Source organism: Diospyros lotus, chromosome 4 (assembly GCF_014633365.1).
Source record: "Diospyros lotus cultivar Yz01 chromosome 4, ASM1463336v1, whole genome shotgun sequence".
Classification (NCBI taxonomy): domain Eukaryota; kingdom Viridiplantae; phylum Streptophyta; class Magnoliopsida; order Ericales; family Ebenaceae; genus Diospyros; species Diospyros lotus.
This window is the reverse complement of record NC_068341.1, coordinates 4,874,764-4,892,980: the sequence shown is the minus strand read 5'-3', so window position 1 is coordinate 4,892,980 and position 18,217 is coordinate 4,874,764. Positions and strand designations below refer to the sequence as shown.

The following is an 18,217-nucleotide window of genomic DNA, read 5'->3' as shown; positions in this document are numbered from 1 at the left end:
AAAAATCCGAGGTATGTGCAATCTTTCAGAATTTCCATAAGCTTGTTCTAAACGTTTTTCAGTCCTCTATTTACATCCTTAGGACTGATAATGGCCGAGAATATTTCTCTTACCCATTTACCCAATATCTCACTACAAATGGAATATTTCATCAAAGCACATGCCCCTACACTCCCCAACAAAATGGGGTAGCTGAAAGAAAAAACCGTCATTTACTTGAAGTGGCTAGATCCTTGATGTTCACAAGTTCTACTCCTAATAGGTATTGGGGGGAGGCAATTCTAACGGCCGTTTACTTGATTAATAGGCTCCCAACCAAAGTTCTGAAATACCAAACACCCTTGAACAACCTAATAACTACCTTTCCTTATGTTCGAATTCTCAATACTCTTACTCCAAAGGTGTTTGGATGTGTGGTCTATGTCTATCAAACCAGCCCAAACCGTCACAAACTAGAACCAAAGTCATTCAAGTGTATTTTCATTGGTTACTCTCCTACCCAAAAAGGATATAAATGTTATTGTCCCACATCACAAAAATTCTTTGTTTCTTGTGATGTAATATTTAATGAAACAGTCTTTTATCACACCGGTACTGTATCTCAAGTGGAAGAAAGTCATTGGGATCCCACAATTTCAATGCCTATTACACTGCCTATGTCTCCCACTACTACTTGCAATGATCCTGCAGCTGTTTGTTCACAGCCTGCAATGATTGAACCTAGCAATATCCAACCATCAGCTGCTACAAGCCCAAAATTTGATCATAGTCCAAATGAACTAGGGAGACTGACCTAAGGGAAGAATTGAGTCTAGCAAAACAACTTAAAAGTGTACTCAAGAAAGCAAAAAAAAACTGCTCCTCAAATCAGCCAGTTGTTGGAACCTGAGATCGATCCAAAAAATGAAGAAAACAGTGCAGCAGCTAAAGATGATTTGGATCTACCTATTGCAGTCAGAAAATGAGTAAGATCTTGTGTGAAATATCCCATATCAAATTATCTAAATTACTCTAAATTATCCCCACAATTTAGGGCGTTCACTGTAACTATGGATGAAGCTTCCATTCCCAGCAATATACATGAAGCTTTGGGTGATACAAACTGGAAGAATGCTGTGATGGAAGAAATGAAGGCTTTGGACAGCAACAATACACGGGAACTGGTGGACAGACTGAAGAATAAAAAGGTAGTAGGCTGCAAATGGGTATTTACTGTTAAATATAAATCAGATGGGAGTACAGATCGGTATAAAGCCAAGTTGGTAGCCCAAGGGTACTCTCAAACCTATGGAATAGATTATGAAGAGACATTTGCTCCGGTTGCAAAGTTAAATTCCATTAGAGTACTTCTATCCATTGCTGTTAATTTAGATTGGGAGCTATTTCAGTTTGACATCAAGAATGCTTTTCTAAATGGAGAGCTGGAAGAAGAGGTATATATGAAGATTCCACCCGGATTTGAAAATGAAGAAAAAATTGGGAAGGTATGCAAACTACACAAATCTCTTTATGGTTTGAAACAATCCTTTAGAGCATAGTTTAAAAGGTTTAGCTCAACCTTAACAAAATTTGGTTCCAAGCAAGGTGAGGCTGATCATACTCTATTTATTAAACACTCAAATGGAAAAAGGTGCATATTGATCGTGTACGTGGATAATATAATTGTTACAGGGGATGATGCCAATGAAATTGTAGCTCTAAAACAAAGATTGAAAGAAGAGTTTGTGGTAAAAGACTTGGGAAATATTAAGTATTTTTTGGGAATGGAAGTAGCAAGAAGTAAAGAAGGTATTCTAATATCTCAACGAAAATATACTCTTGATCTTCTAAAAGAAACATGAATGCTTGCATGCAAACCAAGACAAACTCCATTTGAGAGGAATTGGAAGTATATGAAGAAGGATGATGATCCACCAATAGGCAAAGAGAGGTATCAAAGATTAGTTGGGAGATTGATTTATTTGTCTTTAACACGCCCAAACATAGCCTATTTGGTGAGCATCATAAGTCAATTTATGCATGCCCCAACTCAACAACATTTGAAAGCCGTATATCACATTCTGGGATACCTAAAAGGCACACCAGCTAAGGGACTGTTATTTAGAAAGACTGATGAAAGAGGGGCAAAAGGATTTTCTGATGCAGATTGGGCAGGGTCGGTGGTTGATAGTAGGTCTACATCAGGCTTTTGCACAAAGCTATGGGGTAACTTAGTCACATGGAGAAGTAAAAAACAGTCCGTTGTAGCAAGAAGCAATGCTGAAGCACAATTTAGGGCGATTACCCAAGGAGTTTGTGAATTAATTTGGGTAGCAAGATTGATGGAAGATTTACAAATGCCACTAACTAAACCAACACGGCTCTACAGTGATAGCAAGTCAACTATAAGCATTGTTAACAACCCCATACAGCACGATAGAATGAAACATGTCAGGATTGATCGACACTTCATCCAAAGAGAAATAGAAGATGGAGGTATAAAACTCACCTATGTTCCCACGGCAGACCAAGAGGCAGATATATTCACTAAATCAATGGCTAAACCAAGGTTTGAAACTCTCATTGACAAGCTAGGAATGAGAAATATCTATTCCTTAGCTTGAGAGGGGGTGTTGGAGAGAGTCATAGCCCATGAAGAAGTCACGGGAAGCAAGATAAAGAGGTTGATACAGCAAATAAGCCACCAGCAGTTCAAAAGAAAGAAGATAAAGAAGCAGCTAGATAAGTTCCTAAAATCTAGGAAAAATAATAGGAGAAGATAGAAGTATTATTATCTTATTTTCTGTTGTATATTAGCTCCTAAATTCTAGGATTAGATAGCATAGAATCTTGTATAAGTAGGTTTCCTATCTATTGAATGAAAATAAGCGAGTTCTTTGATCTAAACTCGACTTGAATTCGAGTTCCCTACTCTAGGGACCGAATCTGTTCATTCTCTACCAATGTTCCTAAACAATTTTGGGGTGAAGCCATTCTTATAGCCACCTACCTTATTAATAGAATGCCCTCACGCATCCTCAAGCATCAAACTCCTAGCCAACTTCTCCTATTTGCCTTTCCTCACACTCGTGTTCTTTCCCAACTCCCATTAAAAATCTTTGGTTGATGTGCATTTGTCCATGTCCACAACCACCTTCAGAGCAAGCTTGATCCTAGGTCTATCAAATGCATCTTCCTAGGCTACTCTCCTCATCAAAAAGGTTACAAATGCTACTCTCCCGAACTTCAGAAATTCTTCACTTCTATGGATGTAACATTTGTTGAAAATCAGTCTTATTATCCCAAACTTGATATTCAGGGGGAGAATACTCAAAATAACCCCTTGGAATATCAGTTTTGGGATATCCCATCCTCACCTACTGAAAATCAGCAACCTACCTGTTGAGTTTGCCTAGAGTTTTTTATGCGGTAGAAGATCAGTAAATGTTGAAGTCTATCGGCTAGAAGTTTTAGATCAATTAGGACTTTTAAATATAAGCGTAATTACTTTGTAATTTTTGGGGCCTAATTGTAATTTTCCCATAGTAGTTAGTTACCTTGGGAATCTCGCATTTTCTATTTATAGAAGGGCGAGGTAGGCAGTCGATTGTCACATAGGAGAGAGCTTCTGATTTTGTCTATGTTCGAGTAAGGAGTTTTCGTTCTTGAGGAAGAGAAAGGCGGTTTGAGTCTTGTGTATTTCTTGGGAGAATGTGTGCTTGTACTCGAGGAGATAGATGAGTATTTAGAAGCTTCGTGTACTGGTCATTATCATCCTAATAAAGGCTGTTTGGAGTGGGTGTTGACTGTTGGATGTAGGTTTGCCATAAGGCAATCTGAACCAGGATAAATCTTGGCTCTTTGGTTTGTTTTATCTTTCATTATTTCTGTTTCATATTTGTTTTGCTTTGATTCTTTAATTCGGTTTTTGTTTCTGCGAGTTTCTAAGAATTCGCAAGGGAATTCTCTTTGGTTGGCTTCAGTTAAACAATCCTAAATATCAACAATCTGGTATCAGAGCCATCCTTCATCCAAGATAAGTCTTCTTGATACTTTTCTTGATATCTTTCTTCTTGTTTTTATTAGACTCTAGTTCTAATTATGGTTGCAACAAGATATGATATAGAAAAATTCACTAGCCAAAATGATTTCGGCCTTTGGAGAATTAAAATGAAGGCGCTTCTAGGAAACCTAAGACTGAAAGAAGCATTAGAAGAAGAGAAAAAGTTACCTGAATCTAGTACCCCTGAACAGAAACAAGAATATAGTAAACAGAGGGAAGAAATAGATGAAAAGGCATATAATACTTTAATTCTTAGTCTTGGTGATAAGGTTCTTCAAGAGGTCTCAAAAATGACCACTGCTCTATCCTTATGGAATAGGTTAGAAACCTTATATTTGACCAAAAATCTTTCCACCCGGTTGTTCTTAAAAACTAGGTTTTTCTCATTTAAGATGGGAGAGGGGTAGAAACTGCAAGAACATATAGATGACTTCACAAAGTTATGTTTATATCTTGAAAATATAGATATAAAATATGATGATGAGGATAAGGCTCTTGTCTTATTGCACTCTTTACCAAGATCTTATGAGATTTTTGTTGATATATTAAAACATGGTAGAGAAAACATGTCTCCAGATGATGTTATTGGAGCTTTAAACTCCAAGGAACTTCAACAAAAGTTAGAAGTCAAGAATTCTATAAGAGATGCCCTTACAACTAGGTCAAGGACAGAAAAGAAGGATCAAAAGACCAAGGGAAGGTCTAGATCAAAGTCTAAAAATGGTAAGAAAACAATAAGGTGTTTCTTATGTCATGAAGAAGGTCATATTAAGAGAAATTGCCCCAAGAAAAAGAGGGAATTTCAGAATAAAGGGAATACTCAAATATCATCCTCAATCTGTGAATTTGATTATGATAGTGCTGATGCTCTAGTTGTGTCAAAAACCGAGGACAAACAGGCTTGGGTATTAGACTCTGGTTGTTCCTTCCACATGACTCCTCATAGGGATTGGTTCCTAAGCTTTAGGGACATAGATGGGGGTAAAGTCCTAGGAAATAATCAGGAATGTAAAATCAAAGGGATTGGGGATGTTAAAATCAAAATGCATGATGGAATAATTAGGACATTGGCTGTTGTAAGATATGTACTAGATTTGAAAAGAAATCTGATATCCCTCGGAGAATTAGACAAAAACGGATACTCCTATAGAGGAGTTGGTGGAGTCCTTAAGATAGTAAAAGGATCTCTCATATGCATGAAGGCTATCCTTCAAAATGGCATATATATGCTGCAGGCATCCACTATAGGAAGAGAGGCAGCATTAGGAGAGGGAAAATCCTACGGGCAGTCTAGACTATGGCATTATAGGATGGCTCACATCAGTGAGCAAGGACTTAAAGAATTGGCTAAGCAAGGGATTTTAAGTATTGAGAAAGTTACAGTTATAGACAAATGTGAAACATGCATATTTGGAAAATCTGTAAAAGCAAAATTTCCTAAAAAGGCTATTCACTCCACTAAAGCCCCTTTAGAATATATCCATTCTGATCTGTGGGGTCCTTCCCAAACCTTATCTCATGGTGGAGCTAAGTATTTCCTATCCATAATTGATGATTATTCTATAATGGTTTGGGTTTATGTTTTAAAATCAAACGATAAAACTTTTGAAACCTTTAAAACTTGGGAAACCACGATAGAAAATCAGAAAGGAAGCAAAATTAAAATCATTAGGACTGACAATGGTTTGGAATTTTGCAACAAGGAATTTGACCACCTATGTAAACAAGAAGGTATCCAAAGGCATCTATCAGTTCCAGGGAATCCCAAACAAAATGGTTTGGCCGAGAGAATGAATAGAACTCTCTTAGAGAGAGTTAGGTGCATGATTATTCATGCTAGACTGTCCAAATCGTTTTAGGGAGAAGCCTTAGTCTCGGCAGCCTATGTTATTAATAGGTCACCATTCACAGCCATAGGGTTTAAAACTCCCTATGAAATGTGGACTGGTCACAAGCCTAATATAGATCATATTAGGATATTTGGGTGTATAGCTTATGCTCATTCCAAACAAGGTAAGCTGGACCCTAGAGCTATTAGGTGTTTGTTTATAGGATACCCTGAAGGAGCTAAGGGCTACAAACTGTGGAGTTTAGATCCAGATATGCCTAGGACCTTTGTAAGCAGAGATGTTACTTTCAATGAAGAATCTAACATAAAAGACTTTGAGGGAAAGGAAGAATTAAAGGATGCTGAGAAAGAAAAATTAGTAGATATAGATCTATCTAAAGAACCAATGGGTAGAGGCCAAAATAACTCTCAAGATCAGGAGTTAAGTCTTCAAGAAGAAAATGAAGGGTATGGAGAATTTTCTCCAAGTCAGCAGGATGATTATGAGGAATCCTCTGTTGGTCAACAAGAGGATTATGAAGAATCCTCCTGCTCAGAAAATTCCCTTGATCCAGAGAGATATAATGTGGCTAGAGATAGGCAGAGGAGGGTTTCCAGACCTCCAGTAAGGTATGGCTATTCTGATTTAGTTTCCTATGCCTTGTTAAGTGCAGCTACAGAAGTAGGGGAAGAACCCCTTTCATATGAAGCAGCAATAAAGTCCAGAGATTCTCAGAAGTGGCAGGAAGCCATGAAATTTGAGATGGACTCTCTTAAACGGAATAAAACTTGGGTCCTTGTAGAAAAACCCTTAGGAAAGCGGGTTGTTAGCTGTAAATGGATATATAAAATTAAGGAAGGAGCTGGAAAGGAAGATAAACCTAGGTATAAAGCTAGGTTAGTGGCTAGAGGTTTTACTCAAGTAGCTGGTATAGATTTCAATGAGGTATTTTCACCTATTGTGAGACACACCTCAATAAGAATCTTGCTTGCAATTTCAGCTCATCAAGACTTAATTTTAGAACAAATGGATGTTACTACAGCTTTTCTACATGGAGATTTAGAGAAAATATTCTTATGGAGCAGCTAAGGGATTTGAAGTAAGAGGTAAGAAAGAACTAGTATGTCTTCTTAAGAAATCTCTTTACGGTTTAAAACAATCCCCTAGGCAATGGTATAAGAAGTTTGACTCATTTATGTTGTCCCAAGGGTTTAAGAGGAGCTCATATGATAGTTGTGTTTATTTTAAACATATGCCCAATAATGTATCCATATATCTTCTCCTATATGTTGATTGCAAGTCAATCAACTAAAGAAATCATGAATTTAAAACTAAGTTTAAAATCAATCTTTGAAATGAAAGAATTAGGAGAAGCTAGAAAAATATTAGGCATAGAAATTAAAAGGAACAAACAGCATAGGCAGCTAATCTTGTCTCAACAATCCTATCTTAGCAAGTTGGTTAAGAAATACAACATGAGTGATGCAAAGGGTGTATCAGTACCTTTTGCCCAACACTTTAAATTGTCTCATGAGCAGTCTCCAAAGGATGGAAAAGACATTAAGGAAATGAGTAAGATCCCTTACTCTAATGCAGTTGGGAGCTTAATGTACAGCATGGTCTGTACAAGACCAGATTTGGCCCATTCTATGAGTGTATCTAGTAGGTTTATAGCCAATCCGGGTAAAGCTCACTGGGATGCTGTAAAATGGACTTGTAAGTATGTTAAAGGGACTTTAGGTATGTCTTTGGTTTATGGTGGAGGAAAATTAGAATCAAAACCTTACATCTTAGGGTTTACAGATGCAGATTTTGCTGCAAATATCGATAAGAGAAGGTCTTCTACAGGTTATGTATTTCAGCTATGGGGATCTACCATAAGTTGGAAAACAAACCTGCAATTGGTAGTGGCTTTATCCACAACCGAGGCAGAGTATATTGCTGTAACAGAAGCAATAAAAGAAGGTCTTTGGCTTAAAGGAATCATTAGTGAACTACTAGGAATAGATGTTAAGGTTAGGCTAATGTGTGATAGCCAAAGTGCTATTCATTTGGCTAAAAATCCCTCACACCATGAAAGAACCAAACACATAGATGTTAGGTATCATTTCATTAGGGAAATTCTTGAAAAATAAGAGAGAGCCCTAATAAAAGTTGCAGGAGAAGAAAATGCAGCTGACATGTTTACCAAAGCTGTCCCTAAGTCTAAATTACAGCATTGTTTATCCATTCTTAATGTTGTTTGTGTTTAATATGATCAGTATTTGTCTTCGTCTAGATAAGAGCAGCTTCCAGGCTATCAAGTGAAGAACTCAAGGCAAATGGTGGAGAATTGTAGTTTGCCTAGAGTTTTTGATGCGGTAGAAGATCAGTAAATGTTGAAGTCTATCGGCTGGAAGTTTTAGATCAATTAAGGCTTTTAAATATAAGTGTAATTACTTTGTAATTTTGGGGGCCTAATTGTAATTTTCCCATAGTAGTTAGTTACCTTGGGAATCTCGCCTTTTCTATTTATAGGAGGGCAAGGTAGGTAGTCGATTGTCACATAGGAGAGAGCTTCTGATTTTGTCTATGTTCGAGTAAGGAGTTTCTGTTCTTGAGGAAGAGAATGGCGGTTTGAGTCTTGTGTATTTCTTGGGAGAATGTGTGCTTGTACTCGGGGAGATAGATGAGTGTTTAGAAGCTTCGTGTACTGGTCATTATCATCCTAATAAAGGCTGTTTGGAGTGGGTGCTGATTGCTGGATGTAGGTTTGCCATAAGGCATTCCGAACCAGGATAAATCTTGGCTCTTTGGTTTGTTTTATCTTTCATTATTTCTGTTTCATATCTGTTTTGCTTTGATTCTTTAATTTGGTTTTTGTTTTTGCGAGTTTCTAAGAATTCGCAAGGGAATTCTCTTTGGTTGGCTTCGGTTAAACAGTCCTAAATATCAACACTACCAGTAACCAGTAGCCCCTAATTCCTCTCCCACCAAGGAATTTCAAGTTTATTCTTGGAGACAGTCTAACCGAAAGGAGAGTAAGGACCAAACATGCCCTAGACTTGATCAAAAGGCTAACCTAAATTCAAATCCTGCAACTGGTGAGAATCCGGACACTACTTCTCTTGATTATGAGGATTTACATTGGCATATTGCTTTGAGAAAATGAGTAAGATCATACACACAACATCCTATACAAAATTATATTTCATACAAGTGTCTCTCACCCAAATTCAGTGCATTTGTTTCAAATATGGATAAAGTGCAGGTTCCACACACTGTTCAAGAGGCTTTTCAACACCCTAAGTGGAGGAATGTTCTTGAGGAAATCAAGGCATTGGAGAAGAATAAGACATGGGATATCACTGATTTACCTCCCGGAAAAAACCTTGTGGGCTGCAAATGGGTTTTTACAGTAAAATACAAGGAGGATTGAAGGATTGACAGGTACAAGGCCCGACTAGTAGCAAAGGGATTCACCCAATTCTATGGTATTAACTATCAAGAAACATTTTCCCATGTAGCAAAACTAAAAACCGTTAGGGTTTTATTGTCCCTAGCAGCAAACTTGGATTGGCCCTTACATCAGTTCGATGTAAAAAACGTGTTTCTAAATGGTGATCTAGAAGATGAAGTCTACATGAAAATTCCACATGGATTTGAAACGAAGCTTACAAGAAACAAAGTATGCAAGCTAAGAAGATCACTTTATGGACTTAAACAGTCCTCGAGAGCCTAGTTTGAGAGATTTACAAGGGCAGTCAAGAAATATGGATATAATCAATGCCAAGCAGACCACAACTTATTTATCAAGCACTCCAAGAAAGGTAAAATTTCCATTCTTATTGTCTATGTGGATGATATCATTGTTACCGGAAATGACATTATTGAAATCAAAAGCCTCAAGGAAGTCCTCGCAAGGGAATTTGAAATTAAGGATCTAGGAAGTCTGCGATACTTCTTAGGTATGGAAGTTGCAAGGTTGAAAGAAGGGGCTTCAGTCTCCCAAAGAAAATATGTTATTGATCTCCTAGATGAAATAGGGATGCTTGGTTGCAAACCAACAAATACTCCTATGGAATCTACAGCAAAATTAGATATTGGCAAGGAAAACACACCAGTTGACAAAGGGAGATATCAAAGGTTGGTGGGAAAACTTATATACCTATCACATACTAGGCCAGATATAGGCTTTTCTATGAGTATTGTAAGTTAATTCATGAATGATCCCAAAAAAGAGCACCTAGAAGCAGTTTATCGCATCCTCAGGTACTTAAAATTAACTCCAGGCAAGGGATTAATGTTCAAGAAAACAACAAACTGAGGGATCAAAGTCTATAGTGATGCTGATTGGGCTGGATCAATCCTAGATAAAAGATCAACCTCTAGATCTTGCTCGTTTGTGTGGGGAAATCTAGTCACTTGGCGCAGCAAGAAACAATCAGTTGTCTCTATAAGCAGTGCAAAGGCTAAGTTCAAAGCCATGACTCAAGGATTTTGTGAAGAAATATGGCTAAGAAGACTACTCCATGAATTACAAATAAATGTGACAGAGCCAATTCAAGTATTATGTGATAACCAATCAACTATCAATATTGCAAAAAACCCGGTCCATCATGATTGGACAAAACATGTGGAGATCGATAGGCACTTTATCAAAGAGAAGATAGAAGAAGGAGTATTCAAGCTATTCTACACTCCTACAAAAAATCAAGTAGTCGACATTCTCACTAAGGCCCTACCAAGAAGATTATTTGATGAATTAAGCTGCAAGGTTGGCCTGAATAACATATTCAGCCCAGCTTGAGGGGGAGTGTAGAAATATAGGAGCTGTCGGTTTGTTAAAGATAAGGAAGGAGAAATTATAGGAAGGATAAAGAGATAAAAAGAAGAAGAAGATAAGGCAATTTGAATATGATTAAGTTTAAATTAAAATAAGAGATAATTTGTATTTTAAATAGTTTAAGTATCTTGTAAATAGAGTAGACTTCTATAGAGAGTAGGTATCTTGCATTCATGTATTTATACACATTTGCCGAGTGAATAAAGTTAAGTTTTTCTTTTCTTCCAAATATTTTCTACAAAAATGATTTTGAAAAAAAAAAAAAGGGGGTATAAAAATCAGAGGAAGATGAAAGCTAGTAACAATAAGAAAAGAAAAAACACAAATTCACAGTAACGGCAAAATAAATCAACTGCTTAGGAATAAACTAATGACTATCTATACTTGCAAGATCTTCCGACGAACTCCAATCCACTTGTACCAATATTGTGGCATCCATTGACTTCAAGATGCACAAGTTCAGAGCAACCAGTTGCAACTGCTTCCAAACCCGTGTCACTTAAGAAATAGCAATCACTCAAAGTGAGACTCTTTAGCTTCTTACACCCTTTTCCAATAGCACACAGACTCCTGGATAATGCAATGAGAAAAATATATTAATAAACCCGCTGAAAAAAATCTTTCTTATTTTTAATTTTTATTTAGATATTCAGAAATGCTATCAATAGCCAGTGATCATATGAAAGCCAAATTTTATTTTCTCCAACATACCAGAAAAAAAAAGATTAATTTCAACAATCCTAGGTTATACATTGCATGTCTATGCAAACATATATTGAAATACAACCAGAAAATTGTTGATAATGTCAACTTCTCAAATATACACATCTAGAATTAAAAATTGAAGGGGGGGGGGGGCAAGAAGCATGTTTATATCGGTCTTTTCTTTTTTAGGAAAATTAAATGCTTACAGCAAGCATGTTTATATCGGTCTTTTCTTTTTTAGGAAAATTAAATGCTTACAGCAAGTGACCTTGGCATAACATGTGGGGAAAAAAATGTGGTTTTGATCACGCACAAGCTTAAAACAAGTTATGCAACCAAGATTAATGCCTAAGATGTCAAATGCTCTAATATTATCTTCATAGAGCAAAGAAATGAAGAAATACAAGTATAGCTTTTTAGAAGGCTCCAGAAGTCTAATAAAGAAAAACTGAAGAGACAACCAGATAGAGATAGAGACTTATTCATCATGAATAATGTGAATACATTATAACTTTGGGGGATAAGTGAAAAAAAAAAAAAAAGGAAGATTGACTGACTCGTCAGTAAACCTTCGGAAATTGAAAAGAGCCAACAACTCCAATGATGAACAGAATATGCCAACAGCTTGCAGTGCTTCATCTGTAACATTGATGCATTGTAACTTCAGAACTTTCAGAAGACGGCATCCTTTTGCCACTGCAAGGACCCCTGTGTTATGTATGAACTCTGAATCCAATGACAATGTCTCAAGAGATTTGCAATGAGATCCTACAGCATCCAAAGATATATCACTTATTTTTGCACAAGCTGCAAGTCCAAGAGATTTTAGGGTTTTCCCACAACCAACTGCTAACTCAATCAACCCTGCATCTGTCAGGCCTTCACAAAAACGCAAGTTAAGATCTTGAAGTTGCGTACAGCACTTCCCCAGAGCACCTATACCTTGGTCTCCAATATAGCAACCCTTAGAAACAAAAGTATGAACATCTAGATTTTAGTTAGTGCATTACATTTTGCGCTTAGCACAGAAATCACACATAATATAGCTATTGAACAACTTATGTGCATGTACAACCAACAAAACTAAGGAGAAATAAGAAAAACAGATTACAAAGAAAAATATAATCAATAAAACAGATTACAAAGAAAAATATAATCAATCATGCCGCATGATTCTGAAAGAAACCCATAAATCATTGACTCTGGTACATCTTAAAAAACCACAATATCAATTTGAAATTTTTCCCTCAAGAGACCCATATGATCCTAGTTCTTACCATCAAAGCAGAATAGGTTTGTGGCGGTCCAAGGCATCAAGGAAAACTAGAGTGAAACTATTAAAGTTCTTCTTTCTTCCATTAAAGCATGGCACAAAGACTATGAAACACCTCACTTCCCAGGTGCCAGCCTGCCAGGCTTGATTATACTAGGTTATATAGGCAAGTTTACTATTTTTGTGAAAATGGCTTAAAATTTGTTGTTTTATGTGATTCAATTTTAGCCAGCCTGGAGTTAGTTACCAGTAGGGGGGCAGTTAGGCACTCTACATCACCTGAAAACGCAGTTCTTATTCACCCGCTATGTGACCCTGAATCAGTTGATTACATTCAGTTTCTTACAATCAATGCAACTAATAAATAGTCACTGCATATAAGAAGGAAAACCCAAGCCTATTTCTATGTGTGGCAGCATGACACCATTTCTATATTCACCCTGCACATAATTGCTGTAGAGCCTCCAAAGGAAGAACAACTTATAGACAGTTGAGGATCAAATGGGATTGAAAAGCTGTAAATAAGTCAAAGGACTAGTGCATGTTTCATACAACATAAAACCGGACCAAAGCTCAGTTATTTCTGTGATAAGCCCCCTGGGTCCAAATAACAAAAAGAAGAAGAAGAAGAAGAAGAAGAATATGTTTGGTAGCTAGATGCTCACCTGCAAATCCAAAGATCTCAAGGAACTACACTTCTTGGCTATAGATTGTAACCCTGCACTAGTCACATTTGAGCACCAGATAAGGCTCAATTTCTCCAGACTTGTAAAGCAGTCTCCTATAGCAGCCAGACCAGCATCAGATAAACAGTATGATCCTGTTTCACCACCTTCAGACTCACTCTTCTCCATCGCATATGGAAGGTTGAGAGATGTTGGTACAAAAGGATCACCACCACGTCTTCTTCTTCCCTGTAAAAGGAGAAACATTGTACGAGACCAAGGAAATAATTATCAAACAGACTCATAACAAGCTTTACATCTTCCCATGAGAAGCATTGCAACATAGAAAGTTAACAAAGCAGACAATTAAATGCATAAGATCATTCTCCCACGTAAAACAGTGCACTACCACCAGAACGTTTGTGTTTTCTTTGATCTCCTTATGGCAAGACAACTCCTGAAAGGACACCCAACAATAATACAATACATATTGGTTATTAAAAATGAGAATTTAGACCAACCAGGCTTACTTATCAAAGAGAAAGGTAGACTGGAGAAGTTGCCACCCAGGTAAATAAGCAAGGCCAAAGGGATTGCTTTTGGCTTTCGGCACAGCAGAATTACAGTACAACTTAGTGAATGAAATTTGCAAAAAATGCTTTCTAGGGGGAACAAAAAAAGAAATAATATATTTGTATAATGAGATGGCAGAGTTAAGTCTATGGTATGCTACAAAGGCTAAGACCAGAGATTGGAACACCATCAATCAGACCACGAGATGAATCTCCAGTTCCACTTAATCTCACATTAAAACAAGATGAATCTCCAGTTCCACCAGGGCCATTATCGTTCTATTAATTGACAACCCAACAGTAGACACAACCAAAATTCCTCAAGCCGCTTTAAACTCCAGTTCAATAACAAAATTCCTCCAAATCTGAACTTTTTTGTTAAATTGGATGGTGCCGAAGTCTGTCTTCTGTAACAGTTTCAGCCGTAACTGACTATTTCTCGCCTAAATTTTACAGTGTACATCCCAGGACACCAAAAGATCCTCAGAAGGAACAAACTCCAACTCTTTTTTCCCCTCTGCAGACTTCATGTCCCAGTTCATCAAATATGACTTGGATATCCAAAGTTCTAGTCTGTTTAATTAATCAGCTTAATTGACCAGTGAAATCAATCCAAACTCTGTATTATTCGCCTCTTTCTCAAATCACGCAACACCAAAAAACAATTATCTCAACCGCATATCCCTAATTTGACAGAAATTGCAAAACAGAATCACTACCAATATTTCTAAAACTCTCCGGTTCGAATTGGCACCCTATCACCATCCGAAATCGCATTAAGAATCAACCAAACCAGAGAAACTTACGAATTGAACGGGAAGGGAAATAGAGAGCCGCTCGTCGACGTAGACGTTCCGGATATTAACGAAGCGGCGGGCAAGCAGCTTGATCTGCAAGTCGGGGTGGCTGGAGGCGCCGACTCGGATGGTGTCACGGCTGAGGCGCTCGAGGTTAAGCCAGCGCTTGCAGACGAGCGAGCATGCATCGCGCCTCGTCTTGGAGTCGAGCAGCCGGAAGATCTCGAGGATCAACTCGTCCGGCAGGGCGGGGTTGATGTAATCGCGGCCTCTCATCTTCGCAACGAAGAGTGTGTATGTCTGTATGATATCCGTATGTATATGCGCATGCAAATTCATACACGTATGGGGGAGAAATTGGAGAAGCTTGTGAGAATAATTATTAATGGCTGGCCGAATTGGTGGGATGATGATGAGGAGGAGGAGGAGGAGGACGTTTCTGTAATTTCAGGCCATCGCTCTGTACTCGGCGGAGCGGTTTCGCGGTTGGGGCCCGCTTTTTCTTTCTTTCTTGCCCTCGGGTTTGTATGCAATTACAATTACGGCTTTAACTTCGCTGTATGTGATAGCTTATATGATAATACTTTATATTTATTCATTAATTAGGTTTAACCTTTTACAATTCCGTATATGATGTGGCAGTTGCTAGTTAGTTCTAGTATAATAATAATAATAATAAGAGTAAAATCAAAAAATTCAACTAAAATTTTGTTCTAGATTAAAAGAAGCAGCACCGTGTTCCAGAAAGTTTCCATTATTTTCCCAGACTTTCCGAGCAACCAAACACTGCTGATTTCACCCGGAATGTAGTGACTTTGCAAAGCGGCGTTGTAGGCGGATACAAAGCAAATAGATAGGTGGTAGTATATCAGCCGATATCTTCTTGTAAGCTGTAGCAACTCAAATTCGCATTCTTCATTCCAACCCAAACCCTAGTTCCTCTTCCACTTCTTACGAGCTCTTCATGGATCTCTTCAAATCCGTCTTCTCCGACGAGTCAGACCTCTCAAATCCCCAAAATACCGCCGGCTCCCCACCCGGTTCACCGCCGGACCATCAGGAAGAACATGCCAGACATTCAATGCGAACAATCACTAACGCGTGGTCTTTCGGCGGCCTGATCAAGACTCTAGCTTCCAAATCCGAGTCGGTGATCGAGAACTACCGGCGAGATCTCGAGGAGTTCGGCTCCGGACTGCGGAAGGAGACTGCGGTTATCCGGGAAGTAGCTGGCCGCGCGGTAAGGGACCTGCCGGCGTCGTTCGAGGCTGGCGCTGCGGCGGCCCAGGAGTCTCTGGAGTCGGTCGGGGAGGCCATCGATAATATTGGGAGCAGTGTCTCTGAGATCATATATCAAGGTAAAGACTCTATCCTTGCTGGTGGTTTCGATGGTGAAAGTAATAATGATCGTCACATGAATGATAATAGCCAGAGGGATTTGAAGTTCAATTTAAGACCGTATAGTAGGATTGATGCACAAATTCGCGCTATTCAGCGCGATTTGAATACGTATTGCAAGGAACCGGAGAGTTTAGAGGAGTACAATGAGTGGAAACTGGGGTTTAATTTGGATGAGAAGGGTGAGGAAATTGAAATTTTGATTGAACAGAATTGGTTGATTCAAGAGCTTTATGATCAGGTTGTGCCTAGTATGTTTGATCGGGAGACCTTTTGGAGTCGTTATTTTTATAAGGTTTATAAGGTTAGAAAAGCTGAGGAAGCTAGAGCTAAGCTTGTTAAGAGGGCAATTTCTGGAGAAGAGGAGGAAGAATTGAGTTGGGATGTTGATGATGATGATTATGAGGAGAATGACGTGTCTAAGTTGATGGGTGATTCGAAAGGAGAGGAGGAAGACCAAAAGATTGTTGAAAGTCCTATGGTTGAAAGTGAAAAGAGTTTGGAACAAGAAAACCAGAAGGGGGTTGCCTCTGTATCCAAAAGTGAAAATGGGGTTGATGAAAGAGTGCATTTGGATGGATCTGAATCAAGCAGCAGCAAGTTGGAGGTGAAATCCAATGAGAAATTGGGTTCAAAAGGGAAGATAGAAAACGCCGGGTTGTGTAAAGATGGTAACCTTTCAGTTGTGGCAAGCCAACCATCTAGACAAGAGGAAGAAGAACTGGGGTGGGATGAAATTGAAGACATTGAGAACTCCAATGGCATTAATTTGGTCGCAAGTGGGAGCCCAAACAGAGCTGATTTGCGCAAGAGGCTGAGTGCTATGGAGGAAGAGGAAGATCTTGGTTGGGGTAGTGAGGATGATGAAAAGCCTGTTAAGTCATGAAGATGATGACATCTCAAGATAATAAATTGGATGTCTTGCAAAGTTTCAATTCGTGGCATCATATTCATTTTTCTGTCTATCTTTCTTTCATTTTTTTTTTTTTTGGGTGCAAGTTTGAAGTGTAAATATGTTAATGTTTTCCTCGTTCTCCTTACTGGCAAACTGTATCTGTATCTCCAGAAAACAGTCAATTGTTTCTGTTGCACTTATAGAAAAGCTCTATTTATTACCTTGGACTCAAATTCCATGTGTACGTTCCGCTTTTCATTCAATGGTGTCCAGATTAACTTGCCCATCTAATTGTGTTAGTTTCTGTTGATGAATTCTTATGGTCTGGTGGCATCTTCGTTGTTTTATCCAGCAAGACACTAATGATTCTGTAAATTGATAGTTTCTTCTTATCATGTATGTTTTTTTGTATATGTATATATATATATATATATATATATCTTGCAATTCCCAGTCCTCAGCAACCTCATTAGTGGTATTTTTGGCTACGATGTATTGTTAAGATCCTAATCATGCCATATAATGAAAGAGAGTGAGTTCAGCAATATATTCCCTTTTAGAAGTCTCTTAAATTTCTGTAACCTATTATTATAAATCAAAGCCTTTTTGTTTTTTGATTTGTACATGTATTAATTCACCGTAGTCAATCTAATTACGTTCATGCCGTTAACATCATGGGCAGTGACCCCTTAGTGCCTTGTTTCAATTTTAGCTTCTTCCGTTTGCCCGGGCATTCAAAGAAGGGATGTTTGTTTTTTTTAAGAAGAAGAAATGTGCTTTTGTAATAGCACTTTTGTATGATGGCAAAGGTTATTTTTCTGCGGTGAAGTTGATGCAAAATTTTGGATCCTTTGTTATAAAGCAAAAGAACGGAAAATAAGAATACATTTAGCCAACATCATTCTTAACCTAACATTTCAAAGTACAAATATTACCCTCATCAATCGTATATAATTCTCGTTCCATATTTTCACCAACCAATCAGTATAAAAGCTTGACATGTTTTCAATCAATTAACCTTTGTCACGAAACCAACCCACCCTCCTAGCAGGATTAAAAGTCCACACATTGTCATTCTCGTTTATCTTGTTGGTTACTTCTTCCAGTTGTTAGGTGGAATAAGACACTGGACGGGAACCGGATGCAGGACAGTTAGCTTCGATCTCAGGAAGATATGTTTTCATGGAAACTTTGTTCATCTCCAACAATGGGTAAA

At 38.0% G+C, this 18,217-nt stretch overlaps 2 protein-coding genes across 3 annotated transcripts in view; one reads left to right on the top strand and one right to left on the bottom strand.

Moving 5' to 3' along the window:
• Window positions 1–15,230, bottom strand: part of LOC127799159 (F-box/LRR-repeat protein 4) — a 48,166-nt gene extending 32,936 nt beyond the window's left edge. The window contains exons 1-4 of one of the 2 annotated variants that reach the window (XM_052332914.1): window positions 14,718–15,230; window positions 13,340–13,588; window positions 11,971–12,365; window positions 11,081–11,266 (exon numbers count right to left, since the gene is read on the bottom strand). In XM_052332914.1, coding sequence (XP_052188874.1) covers window positions 11,081–11,266; window positions 11,971–12,365; window positions 13,340–13,588; window positions 14,718–15,047 — 1,160 coding nt within the window. In that variant the 5' untranslated portion in view covers window positions 15,048–15,230. Of the gene's footprint in view, window positions 1–11,080; window positions 11,267–11,958; window positions 12,366–13,339; window positions 13,589–14,717 lie in introns of both variants that reach the window. The other variant, XM_052332913.1, reaches the window with a different exon arrangement.
• A 199-nt stretch (window positions 15,231–15,429) lies between these two features.
• On the top strand, window positions 15,430–17,234 carry LOC127799160 (uncharacterized). Its single transcript, XM_052332915.1, has one exon. The coding sequence runs from the start codon at window positions 15,673–15,675 to the stop codon at window positions 16,990–16,992; it is 1,320 nt and encodes a 439-aa protein (XP_052188875.1). The 5' UTR covers window positions 15,430–15,672; the 3' UTR covers window positions 16,993–17,234.
• Window positions 17,235–18,217: the final 983 nt, after the last annotated feature.

Excerpts from the sequence above, each read along its gene's own strand:
- LOC127799160 (XM_052332915.1), top strand. The coding sequence starts at position 15,673 with ATGGATCTCTTCAAATCCGTCTTCTCCGACGAGTCAGACCTCTCAAAT.